The sequence below is a fragment of the Scylla paramamosain genome, chromosome 11 (genome assembly GCF_035594125.1).
Source record: "Scylla paramamosain isolate STU-SP2022 chromosome 11, ASM3559412v1, whole genome shotgun sequence".
Taxonomy (NCBI): Eukaryota; Metazoa; Arthropoda; class Malacostraca; order Decapoda; family Portunidae; genus Scylla; species Scylla paramamosain.
Window position 1 is genome coordinate 12657247 of NC_087161.1, and position 20000 is coordinate 12677246.

General features: G+C 37.2%; 1 protein-coding gene and 1 long non-coding RNA gene across 3 annotated transcripts in view; one reads left to right on the plus strand and one right to left on the minus strand.

The window, feature by feature from the left end:
- The window catches only part of LOC135104671 (uncharacterized), a 67501-nt gene extending 61600 nt beyond the window's left edge, over nucleotides 1-5901 (minus strand). The window contains exon 1 of the long non-coding RNA XR_010270480.1: nucleotides 5806-5901. This is a non-coding gene — a long non-coding RNA (uncharacterized LOC135104671). The remainder of the gene's footprint in view (nucleotides 1-5805) is intronic.
- Nucleotides 5902-6614: 713 nt separating this feature from the next.
- The window catches only part of LOC135104963 (E3 ubiquitin-protein ligase UHRF1-like), a 195803-nt gene continuing 182417 nt past the window's right edge, over nucleotides 6615-20000 (plus strand). For both annotated transcript variants that reach the window (XM_064012792.1, XM_064012793.1), the window contains exon 1: nucleotides 6615-6865. In XM_064012792.1, the coding sequence (XP_063868862.1) occupies nucleotides 6716-6865 (150 nt within the window). In that variant the 5' untranslated portion in view covers nucleotides 6615-6715. The remainder of the gene's footprint in view (nucleotides 6866-20000) is intronic.

The window sequence follows — 20000 nt, forward strand, 5'->3', positions numbered from 1 at the left end:
AAGAACCAATTTGATTTCAAATATGGCATATCAGCAGGGGACCAGTTATTTTTAACTTTCAATGAAATCAGCAAATGAATGTTGACTTTATGTTATTTGAATATTCATAGCCTTTTGTTGTTGTTTGTCATGATATAATGATAACTAAGCTGCACCATCTGGGAATCAGGGTTCAGCTCCTTGATTGGGTAAGAGACTTTTTGCATGAATGGAAGATGTGTATTGTCTTCTGAGGATTAAGTCCTTGTGTCCCTTCTTTTTTTCTTGTATGTAAATTTTCTTATCCAACTATAAATTCCCAGACTAAAGTCTTTGCAGATGACCTTAAATTATATATCAGAGTTAATTTAAGAAAACAATGAATGTTATTCAAGACTTAACTACCTGCCAAGACAATATTAATATATTCAATTAAATTTCTAAGTCTTGGGGTCTGCCTATGAATACAAATAAATGTGTAATAATGAGATTCCACAAGAGGCAAATTGTCTGGGATAACCTGGGTCACATTGGATTATACTTTTTGGACAGCTCATCTATCCATCAAAAGGATTTTGTATCTGTTTTTGGCATTCTGATTGACACACCAATCAAATTCCATCAGCATATCTATAACAGTGCCCAAAAAGCTGGCAAAATATTGCACTGCATCATGAAGTCCACAATGAACTGAGATCTGTCTTTCATGGTACTGTACCACTATTTACCTCCCATATTTGTCCAATACTTGAATTCTCTTCTCTGTGAAACCTGGGCTATGTGAGTGACCTCAGATTGCTGGAGGCAGTTCAGAGGCAGTGAACCAAATCAATCCAAAGCATGGAAAACCTTGAATATGTGAGACTAAGAAACCTTAATATATACTACTATAATGAAATTTTTATATTTGAGAGGGTAGAGACTACCATAGTCTTCCTTGAAAATCTTTCACCCACACCCCAGTCACCTCTTAGTAGTTTGAAATGTGTACTCTGGACACAACCATATTTTGAGGGACATTGGAACTCGCTAAAGTAAGAAGATTTTGAAATCATCCAGCCAAAACCAGGCAGAGGAGGATATTAGCTAGGTGTGAGGTAGAAGGAGACAACAGCACGGATCCTGTGTTATTAAGTAGTGCCAATAAGAACCTCGACCAATCACAATCTGCCAGCTTTGTGCATTTTGATAACTGGATTCAACCTCAGAATCACACAAGTCTTCCCTCTTTCTTTCCTGGTCACAATATGCACACAGGCAGAAACTCACTCTCCTACCTAGACCAGCTGCTCAACACGCACACAGGCAGACACCCACTCTCCTACCCAGGCCAGCAGATTGTGCAACTCCCCCAGGCAGACACAGTGAGTAGGAGATGACCAACTGTGTGCTGATAACACCAAGCTGGCAACCAGAAGGGGAGTGACACCCCAATCCCCTTACAGGTGTTATCAAGAAAGGGACTACGAGGGACTACTAGGGATGCCCTGCAGACCTGAAGGGATGCTGCGATCTTTGCTCTCACCATCACTGGTAAGACCAGGTGGCCACCAGTGGCCACACAACCTAGATCCAAACCTGCCTGGGAGGGATGCTGCCAGACTCATCCATCCACACCCATCTCTTTTTTTTTTTTTTTTTTTTTTTAGTCTACTCCTTTTTTATTTTATTATTATTTTTTCTTAATATATGTAACTGGGAATTAGCACACTACATTAAGGGGAGATTGCTGTGTCATGACCTGATTGACTACATTGTCCATAGGTTTAGTTCCCAGTCCTCTAACAATTTATTCCCTTGCAACTAGGGAACACCACTACAAAATAACCAATACTAGATATAGTCTGGAGGTTAGGAAAAGGTTCTTCACCTTTAGTCTTTGGTATGTTACCCTCTGGAACTCCTTACCAGCATCAGTAGTGTCCCCAACTTAAAAGTTTAGACAGTGAAATTGATTTATGAGTAACAATATCGAGTAGCCTAAAATAAAACCTATCCAACAATGTTCAGAAGTCATAAAGAAGGCAAACAAAATAATTGGCTTAATTGGCATATCTTTTTAATAGAAATTTAAGAATACAATCCTCATTTTGTACAACTCACTTCAGAACAACAAACTACCCGTAGGCTGGAAAATGGCAAAATATTACAGCTATCTATAAAAAGGGAGATAAAAGTGATCCACTGAATTATAGGACTGTAAGTTTAGCTTAGCTAAAGAAAGAAAGAAAGTTTTGGAACATATAAAAAGGCATAATATAATTAGTAAGAGGCAGTATGGTTTTGTGAATGGCCACTCAACAGTACTTCAGTTGATCATGGTACTGGATGAATGGACTGCGATCTTGGATGAAGGAGGTGCTGTAGACATTGCCTACTGTGATTTTATAAAGGCATTTGACAAGGTGCCACACAGAAGATTTATGGAAAAATCAAAAGTTATAATTTTGGATGGGTTTGTGAGTTTCTAAAGGGAAGGAAGCAATGAATAAGTCAATGGTGTCAACTTAGAATGGAAGGAGATGGTCAGTGGAGTGTCACTGGGGATGGTGCTTGGCTCATCATTATTTGTTTTATATATATAAGTGACTTTCCAGAGACCATGCTTAATAGTGAATTGTTTTTATATGCAGATGACACCGAAGTTTTTAGTAAAATCAAGGATAAGGGAGACTGAGAAATTACAAGAAGGTAAAAGTGGAGTCTTATTATTGCTGGAGTTGAATGCTGCCTTTGACAATGTTGTTCATTGTAAGCTATTTGTACCTGCCACTTGTACCATGTGTAATATTGTTCTTTTAGGCATTTCTGTGAAAATGCAAGCTGTGAAGAGTGCTATACTTTTCAACATTTCCTTATGTTATCACTTTGTCTACTTTATTCTTATATTGTACCATAAGATAATATCATTCCTTTATATTTATTCTTCAGTACTATTACTTTTTAGGTAAACTTTTTATTATTGTTACCCATTGTTTTTATTAGTATTATTATTATTATAACTATGATGATTACTGAATATGTTGGCGTATAAGACAACACTTGAATCATCCTAAAAAGGCAAAAAAAAAAAAAAGGGGGGGAGTGTTGTCTTATAAGCCAGATACAGAAACAATGACCTTAAATTTTTACACAAAATGCCATTGTAAATAAGCAACAATCTTATATTACGACTTTTGGGGAAGTTTGACAAGGTAAAATAGGAATCTGTTTTGAGAAAATGCACTGAAACGTATTCCTGTTGAAATGTGTGTAACAAAGTTTAATGTAGGACAACTACAAACCTCTGCTGGCATTATATATGAATGGATAAAGCAGGAAGCTGTGTGAATATTCCTTAGCTTTTTTTTTTTTTTCAAAGCTGAAGGAGGAGCTCTATAAAGATCTTCAAGGCATGGAACCCCAAGCTAAGCAGTAAAGGAAAGCAAACTGGGGGTAAGATCAATCTCTCCAGTTTGTAATGTTGGGATAAAGTCTATATACTGAGAAAAAATTCAAGAATGTTGGTGTATCTAATCAGAAGAAACTTGATATGTAGAAGATTATGTCTGACAGCCTGACACATGCAGGTGGCACAAGGCAAGGGTTTGTTTATGTTTAGGAAGTCTGATTGTACTGGATATAATTTTATAGCATCTTTGTCCATCCATCATTTTTCATAAAAATGTACAAAAATAACTGGTGGGAATTTTATTTTAGGTTTAGTTTTGCACTTTAAGATGATAGTACTTTATTACTGGTAATACGTTCAAGGTATTTTATATTCATTGTACTGGTATATCACCGTCTCAGTTGTCTGGTGCTCACTGATCCAAACTTCACCACAGATGGTTTGGTACCTTGGGTGTTATCTTATACCATTGATATCAGCTAAAACCATTAAATTCTGATTGAAATTTAGGGATCATCTTATTTGAGAGTTGTCTTATCTGCCAAAATATACGGTATTATTGTTATTATTATTATTATTATTATTATTAGTAGTAGTAGTAGTGGTAGTAGTGGTAGTAGTAGTAGTAGTAGTAGTAGTAGTAGTAGTAGTAGTAGTAGTAGTAGTAGTAGTAGTAGTAGTAGGTATTTTTAATAGTTATTGTTATTTTTAATAATATTACTGATATTATTATAATTATTTTTATCACTATAATTAATATTAGTATTACTAGTATTAGTATATTAATTAGTATATTAATATATGTGCAATTTTTTAGCTCTACTAACTTTGTTTACATCAAATTACTATACTTTTTGTATTTTCATGTACGTTCTTGTGCAGGCTCTGTAGAGCACTACCTTGTGGTATTAGTGTATTAATTAGTATATTAATATCTGTGCAATTTTATAGCTCTACTAAATTTGTTTATATCAAATTACTATACTTTTTGTATTTTCATGTACGTTCTTGTGTAGGCTCTGTAAAGCACTACCTCGTGGTGGAATAGAGTCAGATAAACCAAATAAAGATAAGATAAAGATCTTGAAAGAATGAAAAATTGGTCACACAAGTGGATGTTGCAGTTCCATTTCAAAAAAAGTAACATAGTGAGAATTGGAAAATAAAAAATAGAGAACTTTCAATATGTTATAGTTGAAAACTTGAGATCAATAAAGGAAGAAAAAGATTTGAGTTATAATTGATAATGAACTGAAATTCACTGGTCACCTAGCAGAGAAAATTAACAAATCCAATACCATGGTCAGGCTCATTAGAAGCAACTTCACAACTCTGGATGAGACAAATGTTTAGGGATTTGTTTGTGGCATTGGTGGAACCACACCTATGGTGCCCATACAAGAAAAAGGATAAGAAGGAAGTTGAAGCAGTATAGAGGAGAGCCACAAATCTGGTGCCAACTTTAAAGAACCTGCCATATGAAGAAAGACTGAGGAAGTTAGATTTACCAACATTAACATACTGAAGATCAAGAGGGGATGTGGTGAAGACCTACAAGATAATGGTGTGTATGATGGCATTGTATGTGATGGATTATTTGTGGATCAAATTGGAGCAATGACATGAGGGCACAAGAAGATATATAATAAGCAAAGGCCAAGATTGGACATCAGGAAATGCACATTTTGCAGTAGAGTAGTGAACAGTTGGAACAGCATCCCAGATTCTGTGGTGAATGCAAGATCAGTGTTGGATTCAGAAAGAAAATTTGGGTATTATTTTAAATTTACACCATCATACTCTACAACATTGGGGAAGTGATTTTTGCATATCTTACTGGATTCAAAGAAACTTTATCTCTGAGTTTCTGTGAGAAATCCATAGTTTTCAAAACAGACACAGGCACTTCCCAAAAAAAATTCCCTAGATCCATTCCTATAGGATAGGTTAGGTTAGATTAGCATCCCTGAGGAGAGATGAGGAGGGAGCAACCCCCTGGTTAGGTTAGGTTACATTAGTATCCCTGGAGGGGGGGCCAGAGCTAGGTTAGGGGAATTATGGTGTAGATCTAAAAAAAATTACCAAAATTGGATAGGATGTGGAAGTGTCAAAGACAAAAAGGGGATTATACAGCAACAATTGAAAATACCTCCCCTGAAAATAATGACCACTTAACCGTCTGACCTAATTTTAGTGATTCAGAACTGGAGTCACAGGCCTAGTTGGCTTTTTTCCAGAAGTCTTCTACGAGTTTCTGCGACTTTGAGTTTCTTGGCCATAGCTTTTCACCTTTCAACCTAAATCTATACCGCCACTCACCAGAACCACTTAATATTGCAAGTTCTTGTAGAGTATATTGTTAAAAGGGCATCTGTAATACACATCTACAATGCCCACATACTGTAACCTATGTAAGTGTGGAGAACCAAACCCACCTGAAAGACATGCCGCTCACAGGTAGCGTCCCGCGTCCCGCTGGTTGCTATGGTGACGAGAAATCTCGGTCATCACGGCCCACATTGGTTTTATGTAAAATTTACTTAGATTAAAAAATATGCCCGCATCAATATATATATATATATATATATATATATATATATATATATATATATATATATATATATATATATATATATATATATATATATATATATATATATATATATATATATATATATATATAGATATATATATATATATATGTGTGTGTGTGTGTGTGTGTGTGTGTGTGTGTGTGTGTGTTGATACGGGTATTTTCTTGAACACACACACACACACACACAGTTAAAAAAAAAATAATAATAATAAAATAATTTTTAAACGTTCAAAGGGCAGCATCAAGAATAGTACCATCTCATGTTTAAGCTATGAAAAAAAAAAAAAGAAAAGTTGGATTTATCCAAGCTATAGAGGAAATATATAAATGAGAGAAAAATAAAAGATTAACACAGCAAATTTGTTTATAACAGGAAATGAAACTGAAAAAAAGAAGGGGAGATAAAGACATACAAAAATAGTTTTCCAGATAAAGCAAGATCTATGGAATTCACTGCCTGCAGAGGTACTGTGTGTAAACAGTATAAATAAATTCAAAGGAAAGTATGATAATTGGTTACTAAAAGACGGACATTATGAGCGTGAGTCAATCTTATAAAAAATACAAATAGGTAAATACACACGGGTGGCCTAGAAAGGAGCAGTCCCTTGGTAAAGGATTAGCTATTTGTTTATTTACTTAACAATTTCCCGCCAAGTTTGTGACAGAGTGAGTGGAGTGAGTAGCGGAGAACGCGTCAGGAACAAGGATAGGGGAACTGAGGCTCGATTTCATTTCAGAAGTACGATATGTACGTCAAAGTTAGAACCATGGACGGCACTCAGACTGCCGTCCTCACCATATCAAAACTAACAAGCATAGATGATTTCCGAGGCATGGTAGAGGAGAGAATGAATATCAACAAGGATCGGCAGCGACTGTTTTACCGCGGGAAGCAGGTGAGCTCTGCCTTACTTTTTACTTGCACACCACTTACCACATGTCTGGAAGGCTTTTCGTTGTTCATATTTAGCCCAGGCTTGCCGTGTATTTTGAGTAATTATTTAGATGGATATGGCAAAACGGTTTGCTTCATGGGGATGGCATCTGCTTTGCACAATGCCCAGGCAGTGAGTGCTCCATCACAGCGCCATGAAGGATGAAAATGCCTTTGTTTACTTTATTAGGCTCATAACAATTTCAATCATGTGAGATAATTTTTTACAATAAAAAAGTGGTTTTATTATAGTTTAAGCCATTACACACTACGTGGTAATAACCTACCTCATTTTGTTCTTCTCACTATTCACATCATTTCTAATGATTACACTACTTGTCGGAAATTAATAATAACGCCACAATAGGCCTGGGAATGCACAGCGCTCTCAACTTTTTCTAAGTCCACAGGTAAACATAAATGGTGTATTGTTGCCTGAACTTCAGTTGTTAGGTTAGGTTATGTTAGGGTTTTATTATAGTTTAAGCCATTACACACTACGTGGTAATAACCTACCTCATTTTGTTCTTCTTACTATTCACATCATTTCTAATGATTACACTACTTGTCGGAAATTAATAATAACGCCGTGGGCCGTGGGTAGAGATTGGGTACATTGGCTTAAACTATAAATTTACCAAAAAAGTAAACATCCGTCTCACATTGGGGGACTTTTTTCTGTCAAACATTTTGGACGAAATTACATTTTTCTGGTAGATTTTGATGTGCTTTGAATGAATCTAGTAATCATTACTTGTGCAAATTATATTTTTTTCATATACCCCTTCCCCCATACACATAAATTAGCAGAAATTCTTCAAAAAAACATTACTTAAACCTAACTTAACCTATCTACCTTAACAATAAAGTTAATTAAAACTAACATCTCACAAATTAACAATTTGTGGCGGTAAAGATACACACCACAATGTTATATGTGACCCAAGTACTTCACTGAGAACAATAATTTTTTTTTGCCATTAGCTGGGTGTACTTGTGTAATAGTACTGATTTTGGGTTGGGAAAGCTAGTACGAGTAAGATTTGGCTTCAAAAGAAGTTTACAGAAAAATAATTATATTTTCAGAATTTCAATGGGACGTGAACATATTTTACTAAAGTATGGGCTTCTAAACTTAATATAACCTAATAGAGGGCTTTGCCCTCCTCAGCTTCCTAACTTACTGAACCCCTCATAAAGTAAAGTAACCTAACATATTGTAACCTCATAACCAGGGGATGGGAGGCTTCCCCCCTGAACTCCCCCCCCCCATAAGATAAACTAACCTAATCTAATATTTTGTAACCTAACAGGGAGGATGAACCCTCCCTTGGACCCTCCTGTAAGGTAAACTAACATAATGTAACATTTTGTAACCTATGTTCTGTCAGTCATCATTACAGTAAACCTTCATTGTATCAGACTAATTGAGGGGAAGCCACTGATGATAAAGGTGAAGATCTGATAAAAGCAGTAGTTGGATTCCCCCCTCACACATCGAGTTTAGTATATGAGGGGGAAGTTCAGTATATAAAAATAAACCTCAGTATAAATTTTGCTAACTCATACATTGGATGTAAATTATACAGCATATACTTTATTTTGGTATAAGTAAAAGAACAAATCTTATGAAAAAAATGTTTTTACTTTCAAGTAAACGACAGGAATTACCAGTCTGAACAGCTAGGGACTAGGGAGACAGAACATGAGGTGCTGGACTCTGACTCTATGTGTAGGTTGACATTAGAGGCAGCTGATGTCAGAGATGACACTGATGTGTTAGAGCACACACTTATACACCTCTTCTCTGTTGGAAGGCTTTCTCCAGCTTTCTCAAAGAGAAAGCTGGAGATTTTGGGTTGTATTTTTTCCCCTGTTGCTGCTGCATCATCTTCATTCTTATGAGGTGTATTACCTCATAGTGTCTGGTCATAAAGACCATAACTCCATCCTCAACCAACCAGAGTAGAGCTACCTGGTGGCTCAATGCTCAATTTGTTATTGCAATTTGAAGGTCTTGCCCAAGAAATTAATACCACCATTAGGAAAAAAATACTGGTTTCATAAATGTATACCTAGCTTAACTTTTAAAGGTAAAGTTAAAGACATGAAATATCCCAAGATTTGAGGCATATCAACAAAAAAATTTTCAAGATCCCAAGATGAAGTGTGAAATCCCAAGATCTTGGGAAAAATCCCAAGGTCTGGTCATCTTGAGATTGAGGCAGACAGAGTGTGTGGGTGCGATGTACACTCACCAAATTACCCACACTCTCCTTCCTTCCCTCTCACCCTCAATCACTATATATACACAATCAATCAATATATATACACATATATTTTTTTCTCTGGGAAATTATCTCACTTCTATGATTCTCAGTAAGGAGAAACTATTGATCTTCCAGGAAAAACAAATGTCAGATTCTTTAAAAGCAGCAAAATCTATCATCCACTTAGATGATGAACCTTAATCTAACCTAACCTAATGAACCCAACCTAACTAACATACCCTAACATAATCTAAGTATTTTTCTAAACTACTGGTCCAGCTGTTTTTCCCAAAAAATCTACTCTTTCTGCTTCAACAAGTTTGGTGATGTGGGAATGCATGGTTTTAGGTGGGGAATGCAAAACCTAACAGTCTCCTGGGCACCTAGCAGAGCAGTGTTTCTCACACTGGGGGTAATATGACAGTTTTGGGGGGATAATGAAGAGGTGACAAAAAATAATTGAGAATTCTGGAAATCAAGAAAACTTCAGTACTTACAATACACAGTACTTAAGTAAGTGGCAAGCAGAGATTTTTTTTGACATATGCTTCAGGAGCACTTAGTTCCTGATCATGACATGTCCAGTATTGGAGACATATTGATAACATTTTGTGAAGTGGGTAACATGTTTAATGTAGCATGTTAATTTGGGTAACAAGCTGAAAAGATTTGGGAACTACTGCCCTAGGGACCCCAACCTAACCTAATGTAACCTGACTTTCTTTAGCAAGACTAATAAAAAATTAAACAATGTGGGAACTACATTGTGGCTTATTAAACTATCAGTGTGCACTTTTATTCAGTTGTTGTGGGCTTTGTAAAGTGATCACCCAAACACTAACCAATGGTAAATATATTATGTATACTGTGTTGTGGTAAAATGTCATACAGTTCAGCATGGAGCAATGACTGGAAAGTTTAACTGTAATCTAAACTAGCAAACTTAACCTAACCTAATTAGCCTAACTTAAATTTTGCATGTAAATATATACTATATTTCCTGGCATATTAGACACACCTCTGCATAAGATGCATCCCTATTTTACATGTTTTGTGTTTCATCATTAAGTTATTGAAAAAAAATTGTAGTGTGTGTGTGTGTGTGTGTGTGTGTTTTATGTCAGAAGGCCAATGGCTAAAGGCAACAAAAAATTGCCAGTTCCTTTAGAGGTCAGATAGAAAAAAAAAAAAAAAGGAAAAGGAAAAGTGTCTTGAAACTTCCCCCTTGAAAAAGTTGAAGTCATAGGAAGGAGGAAATACAGAAGCAGGCAGGGAGTTTCAGAGTTTACCAATGAAAGAGATGAATGATTGAAAAAACTTGTTAACTCTTGCATTAGAGAGGTGGACAGGATAGGGATAAGAGAAAGAAGAAAGTCTTGTGCAGCCAGGATGCAGGAGGGGAGGCATGCAGTTAGCAATATCAGAGGAGCAGTTAGCATGAAAATACAGGTAGAAGTTAGCAAGAGCTGCAACATTGTGGCAATGAGAGAGAGGCTGAAGACAATCAATTAGAGGAGAGGAGTTGAAAAGCTTTTGATTTTGATTTTGATTTGATTGATTTGGTTCATCATTCTAATTAATTGTTTATTAACCCTTAAAACAGCAGAGTGTATTGTAACTTTAAGGTCTCCACATACAGGGAAAAATTAGAGTTTTCAGTATGAGAAGATATTACTTATCTACTTATTCCTGCATGGTATTTTAATAATAGAGATAATGAAAATAAACTTTTATTTTCTGTATGTGAACTTGGGCAAAATCTATGATCAGAAAATGAAGAAAAGATTTCTGGGCATGGTGATGTGCTGTGTGGTGTGGAGATGTTCCTGGTGAAGAGAGGTTTATATTGCTTAAGTTGTAACCATATACACACAAGTTGCCCTTCTAACACATCCTGTTTTCCTTGAAATACAGATGATATGAGAGAGAGAGAGAGAGAGAGAGAGAGAGAGAGAGAGAGAGAGAGAGAGAGAGAGAGAGAGAGAGAGAGAGAGAGAGATAAATGTTTAGAATAGTTGGTTTGAAAACAAGAAGAACTTTATTTCAAGGAAAATGAGATGTGTTAGAAGGACAACTTGTGCATATATGTCTACAACAGCAAGAGCATTATGAATAGAAAGGGGTGAAAGTACAAGATGGATAGGATAAAGAGGACAAGAAGGAAAGCACACAAGAAAGTTGATAAGAGAGAGAGAGAGAGAGAGTAATAATAAATAATAATAATAACAACAACAATAATCACGCTCACACACACGAAGATCTCAAAGCTGTGGTACTGTGGCATTTGTGGCGGTAAACCACATAGAAAGCACCCATTCCACCCTGTGCATTACATGAGTTACCAGACACTTCTTCCACAGTTCCATAAATCACGATTGAGACCTCTAAGCTCAGGAGAGAATCACTCATCTCCCCAGCAATTTAGTTGCCACATGTCTCCAGAACATTTGAAAGAAAAATGAGTTCTCTGAATTCAAAACTCTAGGTGCGAAAAATCATGCCTTAAAAGATGATCACCACCACAAGTGAGCCGCTGGGTCACACCTAAACAGATGATCACTTTTTTTTTTTTTATGTAGGAAGGATACTGGCCAAGGGCAACAAAAATCTAATAAAAAAAATGCCCACTGAAATGCCAATTCCATAAAAGGGTCAAACCAGTGGTCAAAAATTGGTGGATAAGTGTCTTGAAACCTCCCTCTTGAAGGAATTCAAGTCGTAGGAAGGTGGAAATACAGAAGCAGGCAGGGAGTTCCAGAGTTTACTAGAGAAAGGGATGAATGATTGAGAATACTGGTTAACTCTTGCGTTAGAGAGGTGGACAGAATAGGGGTGAGAGAAAGAAGAAAGTCTTGTGCAGTGAGGCCACGGAAGGAGGGGAGGCATGCAGTTAGCAAGATCAGAAGAGCAGTTAGCATGAAAATAGCGGTAGAAGACAGCTAGATATGCAACATTGCGGTGGTGAGAGAGAGGCTGAAGACAGTCAGTTAGAGGAGAGGAGTTGATGAGACGAAAAGCTTTTGATTCCACCCTGTCTAGAAGAGCAGTATGAGTGGAACCCCCCAGACATGTGAAGCATACTCCATACATGGACGGATAAGGCCCTTGTACAGAGTTAGCAGCTGGGGGGTGAGAAAAACTGGCGGAGACGTCTCAGAACACCTAACTTCATAGAAGCTGTTTTAGCTAGAGATGAGATGTGAAGTTTCCAGTTCAGATTGTAAGTAAAGGACAGACCGAGGATGTTCAGTGTAGAAGAGAGGGACAGTTGAGTGTCATTGAAGAAGAGGGGATAGTTGTCTGGAAGGTTGTGTCGAGTTGATAGATGGAGGAATTGAGTTTTGAGGCATTGAACAATACCAAGTTTGCTCTGCCCCAATCAGAAATTTTAGAAAGATCAGAAGTTCTGTGGCTTCCCTGCGTGATATGTTTACCTCCTGAAGGGTTGGACGTCTATGAAAAGACGTGGAAAAGTGCAGGGTGGTATCATCAGCATAGGAGTGGATAGGACAAGAAGTTTGGTTTAGAAGATCATTAATGAATAATAAGAAGAGAGTGGGTGACAGGACAGAACCCTTAGGAACACCACTGTTAATAGATTTAAGAGAAGAACAGTGACCATCTACCACAGCAGCAATAGAGCGGTCAGAAAGGAAACTTGAGATGAAGTTACAGAGAGAAGGATAGAAACTGTAGGAGGGTAGTTTGGAAATCAAATCTTTGTGCCAGACTCTATCAAAGGCTTTTGATATGTCCAAGGCAACAGCAAAAGTTTCACCAAAATCTCTAAAAGAGGATGACCAAGACTCAGTAAGGAAAGCCAGAAGATCACCAGTAGAGCGGCCTTGACGGAACCCATACTGGCGATCAGACAGAAGGTTGTGAAGTGATAGATGTTTAAGAATCTTCCTGTTGAGGATAGATTCAAAAACTTTAGATAGGTAGGAAATTAAAGCAATAGGATGGTAGTTTGAGGGATTAGAACGGTCACCCTTTTTAGGAACAGGTTGAATGTAGGCAAACTTCCAGCAAGAAGGAAAGGTAGATGTTGACAGACAGAGCTGAAAGAGTTTGACTAGGCAAGGTGCAAGCACGGAGGCACAGTTTTGGAGAACAATAGGAGGGACCCCATCAGGGCCATAAGCCTTCCGAGGGTTTAGGCCAGCAAGGGCATGGAAAACATCATTGTGAAGAATTTTAATAGGTGGCATGAAGTAGTCAGAGGGTGGAGGAGAGGGAGGAACAAGCCCAGAATCGTCCAAATTTGAGTTTTTAGCAAAGGTTTGAGCAAAGAGTTCAGCTTTAGAAATAGATGTGATAGCAGTGGTGCCATCTGGTTGAAGTAGAGGAGGGAAAGTGCTGCCTTAAACTGCTGTTTAAGGGTTAAAATTTCAGTGTGTTATTACAGTTGTACCTTATGTTACAAACCCTGAAGGTTCTGATCTGACTGGCTTTGTCTACCACTGACATTGCCCCCTGCCAGTCACTGCAATGTCGTGATTTTTGGCTAGTATTGCTGTTTTCAATTTACCAAGTCACATGGGTCTGGTGTACATGTTCATTCAGTTTGTGCGTAACTAGGAGGGCAGGCAAAGGCAGATTGAACGGGCTACAAGCACACACTATCCATCTGACTCGTGGTGACCCAGCAGACTCTTCGGGACACAATGCACACTAGTCCTTCCTGTATGGAGTTACAAAGCAGACTATCTCTTTCCTCTCTGAAGCTATAAAAGCAGACTACTTGTATCAGGCTACCAAGCACACTATCCTTCTGACTCGCAGCGACACATCAGACTCTACATGCCACACTACCTGCCTCCTGTGGCTTCCTGTGCACTACTTCCCCTCAGTGACTCATATGTTGCCAATGTGTAACTTACATACCCATAATATTTCACTCAAACACACACACACACACACACTCATATGCTTACCTAACTAATACAGATAAAACTCTACGCTAACTCATACACTAATGCACACTCACAATAACACTACCACGCCTCATACACAAAATAAACATGACATTATGAAATGTTGTCAACATTCTTTGGTGGGGGTGAGAGGGGGGGTTAATGCCAACCCTGGCATTAATATGATAATAAAATAAGCATTTAATATGATAATAAAAAAGATATATGTATGTCAGTAGAATTGAAAAAGTGTATGATACTTAACATAGGTCAGTTGAAGTATGCTTGTAATTTCACGAAGCAAATCACCCCTGCTGGGGGGAGCTTTCACATGAGATGAGCTGTACTGCCCCACAGCACCAGACTCTAAAGACCATGATCACCCACATGACACATAATTTAGGCTCGTAATGACCATAACAAAATGCCAAAAAAGAAAGAAAAGGGGGGGCAGAGGAGTGCATGTGAAAGCTCCCCCCAGCAGAGGTGATTTGCTTCGTAAAATTACAAGCATACTTCAACTGACCTACAGTAAGTCTCGTATACTTTTTAAATTTTACGTTATCAAATCCCCTCTCCTGTGGTGAGCATTCCCATGAGGTTTTGAAGCCATATGGGTATCGTATCTGAATGTAACTACTTGATTTGGACCCCTGCCACTAGAACACATGTTATGTTGAAAAGAAACATGAATGACCAAAGAAAACATTCATTATTGGCAGTTACATGAGAAATTTGTATTAATGAAGAAAACCAATAATTATACCCTACAAGTAACTTATTAAGTGGAGAGCCTTAAAAAATTACATTTTTCGATCCGGAGGTTAAAATTGAGTTATTAACATCATAGTTACCCATAACATGTCTGGTGTTTTCTGTGAAAACCACAAGTTGATACCATTATTTCTTATTTTTTTAAATCGCCATTTACCATTATTAAAGGGCTTTAAATGCCCTTTCAAGACACTTTATGGGACTGGCATTTCAGTGGGCATTTTTTTTATTAGATTTTTGTTGCCTTTGGCCAGTATCCTTCCTACATAAAAAAAAAAAAAATGCTTGCCATGTGCCCAGTCACCTGGTTTAGACTCATAATTTTATTTTTTATTTATTTATTTATTTTTTATATAGTGCTTTCTTCTATTTTTTTATGTGGAGGTTCAGTTAGCAACATCACAGATGAGCCACAAGGGACTCGGAGGGAGGCTGGCCACTGCAGTCAGTCCTGCCAGACGTCAGAGTGTGTCTGTGCTCTGTTATCTAAGGCTACTTCATTTTCTTTTGTATTTGGAAGCATGCCTTATTATAATAAAGCAAAGCATGCATGGATAGGTGCAGCAAAGAAGATGAGGGAAAACAAAAATAATCAAGAGGAGTTGCGTTGTGGCAACAAGTCGCCACCATCTGCTACCTTTGTTTCACCACCACCACCATAGCATTCTGATTCATGGGCTAAATGCAGCAAAACTGGGACCAAAAGAGTCAAATTTGCTGCCACTGACTGTATTAGATCACAAGTTTGGGTACTTGAATCCAAGTTTATTAACTCATCTTGGGTTTGGTGCCTCACAAAACACTCACTGGATTAGGCATTCAAGAAAGCAGAACAATTCCTGTACAGAAGAAGACCGAAAAGAAGCCTCATTCAAGAGAAGGAAGTGAAGACTACCAGCCAGGCAGCTGCTAATGATCCTGGTGACAAAGAGGAGAGTGGCGCCCTCTGAGAAACTCACCTGTGAGTGAGTAATATCCTGTCATACAGGAGGGGACCAGGTACCAATTAGCCCTGAATATGATCATTAATGATGATTTCCTTTTGGTTATATCATTTTTATTCTAATGCATGTAAAATTTTAGCAGAAAACCTAACATATGGAATTGCACACACTTCTCTGAAGAAAATGGCTCGTATCTCAAAACTTAAGTTTTTCTTACATCAAGTGTTTCTCCTTCATTGCCCTACAAGATAATGGAGATGTAAAGGTATTGTTGGAAAGAGGGAAGAACGGGCTATTTTTCCTCTAAGATAGATTTTCAAAGAAGGCTCTTCATACTGTGCTAGATTTTTTTTTTTTTTTTATTAATTAAAAAAAGTTTGAAGAAAAAATTCTTAGTTTTTATTTCAAAATGAAGTGTCTAATATAAAATCTATCTTTGAGGAAGTGAAGATAAATGTATGTATATTATCAACACTAAATTTTATAGCAATTGGTTGGAAAACAAGTGAGAAGAAATTTTATTGGTCACTTTTTTGCTTTTTCAAAATGAAAAAAAAAATCTACAAAACTAATTGGCAAATTTCAGTGGAAATTGGGGATTTGCTATTGTAGGTACTAAGGTACATACACATCAAAAATTATGAGGATTAGACAAATATGAGTGTCACCTCTAAGAGTAACAAGTGTCCCTTCCCCTTAAATACACCCTAATAAGGCCCAAACCACATCACAAATAGAGGAACATACTTGTATACAAAACACCAGTTACCCAAGTAAGAGACATCAACAGTCAAGGTGAAGGACAGCCTCCTGAAAGGGTCTGATCCCTTAACAATTTGTTTATCATAAAATTTTGCAAATGTGGCCTCACGAGTCCACCCAGCTTTCGCTGTGATACATTTGATAGGTACCGCCAAAGCCTTTGCCTTTGAATTCGCTGCCAGTTTAATACTGCCTGCTGTGAAAATAGAGGTGTTGATCCCAGCCCTGCACAACATAACTTTAATCCATCTCACTATAGTATCCTTAGAGACCGGCTTGTGAGGTTTAATAAAACTGATGATTAACTTATTCACTACCTTTGGGATGCTGGGTCTCAGCAACTCTGTTTGGGTAATGTACATGCACAGGGCCTCACACACATAGAGGCTAGCATCCTTTGCATAAGCCTTAAAAATAATACTTTGCATTGCTTAATGTTGTCCCCCAACTGGACGGACATAGAAGATTCTTCAATGTGAATTCTGTTAAGCACAAGCAAGTGAAGTGTTTGTATTCTGGCTGCCTGAGTCAGTGCTATCAGTGTAACTAGCTTGAGTGTGAGTTCCTTCAAAGAGAGTGAAGTCAAAGGGTACATAGAACTAAGTGTGTGAAATACTGGTTGGGCATCCCATGTCTTGGTGTACTGAGGCTCGAGAGGCCGTAGGTTGAACACACCCCTTTAAGAATCTGTTCACGAGGGGAGAATCCACTTACCACAATGTCCAATGATGACAGTGCACCTCTCGCTGTGTAGATAGAATTACAACCCACACCCCTGTGGAAAGTAAAGGTCAAGAAGTTTATAATGTTTGGCACAGTGGGATTAAGGGGATCGATGTCCCCTCGACAACAAAATTGTGACCATCTCTTAAGATGTAGTCGGTACTGTTTTTCTGTACCTGGCTTCCAGGATGCTGTGATGATATCTGCACCCTCCTGTATGCCTCACTCTTGGAAGGAGTCCTGGACAGAAGGCATGACATCAACTGAGTGTGCCTCATGAAGGGGTGCCCTTCTGGTGAGGACGGGTGCATCAAGACGTCCCTCCACTTCCTGATCACCCTGAAGTAATCGATCAGCATGCTGAGCAACATACCCATCCATGGCTGCGACATCCAAACCGGAACCATCATCTACCCTTTTGCCTGTTCTGCCCATATTTTCTGCAAGCACCTAGAGATCAGTGAGAAAGATGGGAAAAGATAAGGAAGTTCAAACTTTGTCCATTTGAGAGAGAAAGCATCAAAGTAAGCACCAGAGAGAGAGAGAGAGAATTATTATATTAGAAATTAGATAAGTTACTGCTTGTGGGCCTATGCTGTACATGAGCAATGCATCTTTTTTTAAGCATCTGGAGCAAAGTGGTTAAAAAGACTTAGGATGTTTGTGAAATAATTATTTATTTATTATTGATAATTTTGAAATATGCCATAATTTGTGTACAGTTAGTTCATAAAATACAGTGAGTGTTCAATAGCCTTAAGGAGTTATTATAACAGAAATTTGGTAAACAAAACTTCATTATATCGAGGGTTTATTTTTTTTAAAGACATGTAACAAAAAAATTGTGTTTTTGAGGGTGCTGGAATAGATAAATGTCATTTCAGTTAATTTCATTTGGGAAAATTTATTTCATATAGATGGAAATTAAGATACAAGCTCAGTCATGGAATAAATTAAACTTCCAAGTAAAGGTAATACTGTAATAGAAAATATTTTGTTATAATATTTGCAGTTTGTCTAGATAGATTAGGATGATAAATAGGGATATCTAAGAGATGGAACTACCCAAAGTGTGCAGATATTATGAAAATACCAGCAAAGAGATGCTTTAATATTTCATTTCATAACTGCTGTATGTACCATCCAGCAAATTTTACAAGTCATATTTGGCCAACATCAGACATCATTTTGACCTGGAATGTCTTAACCAAGCTATGCATATTACTATATGCCTCTTTTTAGATATAACAGCCATTAAACAAGAATAACCAGTGTGTCTGTCTGTCTCTCTGCATCAATCACAAAAAGCAAAAGAATTGGCCATATATGATTACTCTTATTTAACTGACAATATCTCAAGGCATGGAAAATCAGTTATTCACTTTTAAAAACTATAAATGTCAAGCAGTGCGTGATGAACTGATTTTCATGTATTTTTTTTATCAACAAACAGTGAAAAGAAGAAAAAACATATGTATCACACAACTTCCACCACTGGACTTGTAATGACAAAGAATAAGAGCATATGTAAATATCACATCTGCATAGTAATACCTTGGCTTAGGGGCATGCTGCAGTCAAGATTTGAAAAATTAATTTAAAAAAAGTTATAAAATTTATGACTATGACTTGAAATTTTCAGAATATTATCAGCCACCGGTTGTCTTTGATGGGTATAAATATGAATGTGATAGAGTAGTGGCATCATGACTTCATGACGTCATGCATAGAGTTGCATTCAAAATGTCATATGGGTCTTATTTCTTTCTTTCTTTCTTTTTTTTTTTTTTTAGTGTGCTTTGGCATGGACATACCTGAAAGATGCCTAAAGAAACATAGAGAACGTTTTTTTTTCTCCTTATGTCATGAGATATGATTTTTTAAAATTGCATTTCATGACGTCATCAAAGCAGCATGAAAAGCTGTTATTTTGCCTCATTAAAAACTTTCTAATCACTTTAGGGAAAAACTGGTCAGACAAAATATTACCTCAATCCCTGTCAATAAGTACACCAAGTTCCAAGGCAACATGTGTAATGGTTAATTTTATAGTTTTTTATATGGAAAAATCATGTTTTGAGATATGGCTCTTTAAAGTTTTAAAAGTTTAGCACCCATGTTATGTGTTTATCAAAATTAGTAGATTTATTATATGTTGTGTGTTGATCTATAGAGAAACTGCGCACAAAGAATGATCTAATTATTCCCATATTTGGTACTTAATTTCGGGAGTTATTTACCTTGTGGTGACACTATCAAAATTCCTGGCTGTGGTTCTTTGTCCCTTTGCCGGTAGATTTAGCTCACTGGTGGGTGTCCAAAGAATGCTATTTCATAGAATTATGGTTTATTTTAACAATCAGTAGGCACCTTCCCCATTCTCCATGAGACAATCCTCTCCAAGTAGATTTTTTGGTCCTAATCAATATCAGCGCCTCCAGGTATGTACGTTTCTCCCTCTGCTTTCCTCTTCTCCTCTTCCTCATGTATTTTTCTAATTTTCTTTTCCTTGATTTCATCTTTCTTCTTAGCTTTTGCTTTTGAAAGTGAGATCCAGTTCCAGCAGTGGTGAGAGATGATGCAGACATGCTGGAGGTAGATGCCTCCATGTTGGTTGATGTTTTCTTGTCTTTCTTCTTTTCATTAATCTCTTCCCTCTTCTTTTCATTTATCTCCTCTTCTCTCTTCATTTTCTTCATCTCTCGCAT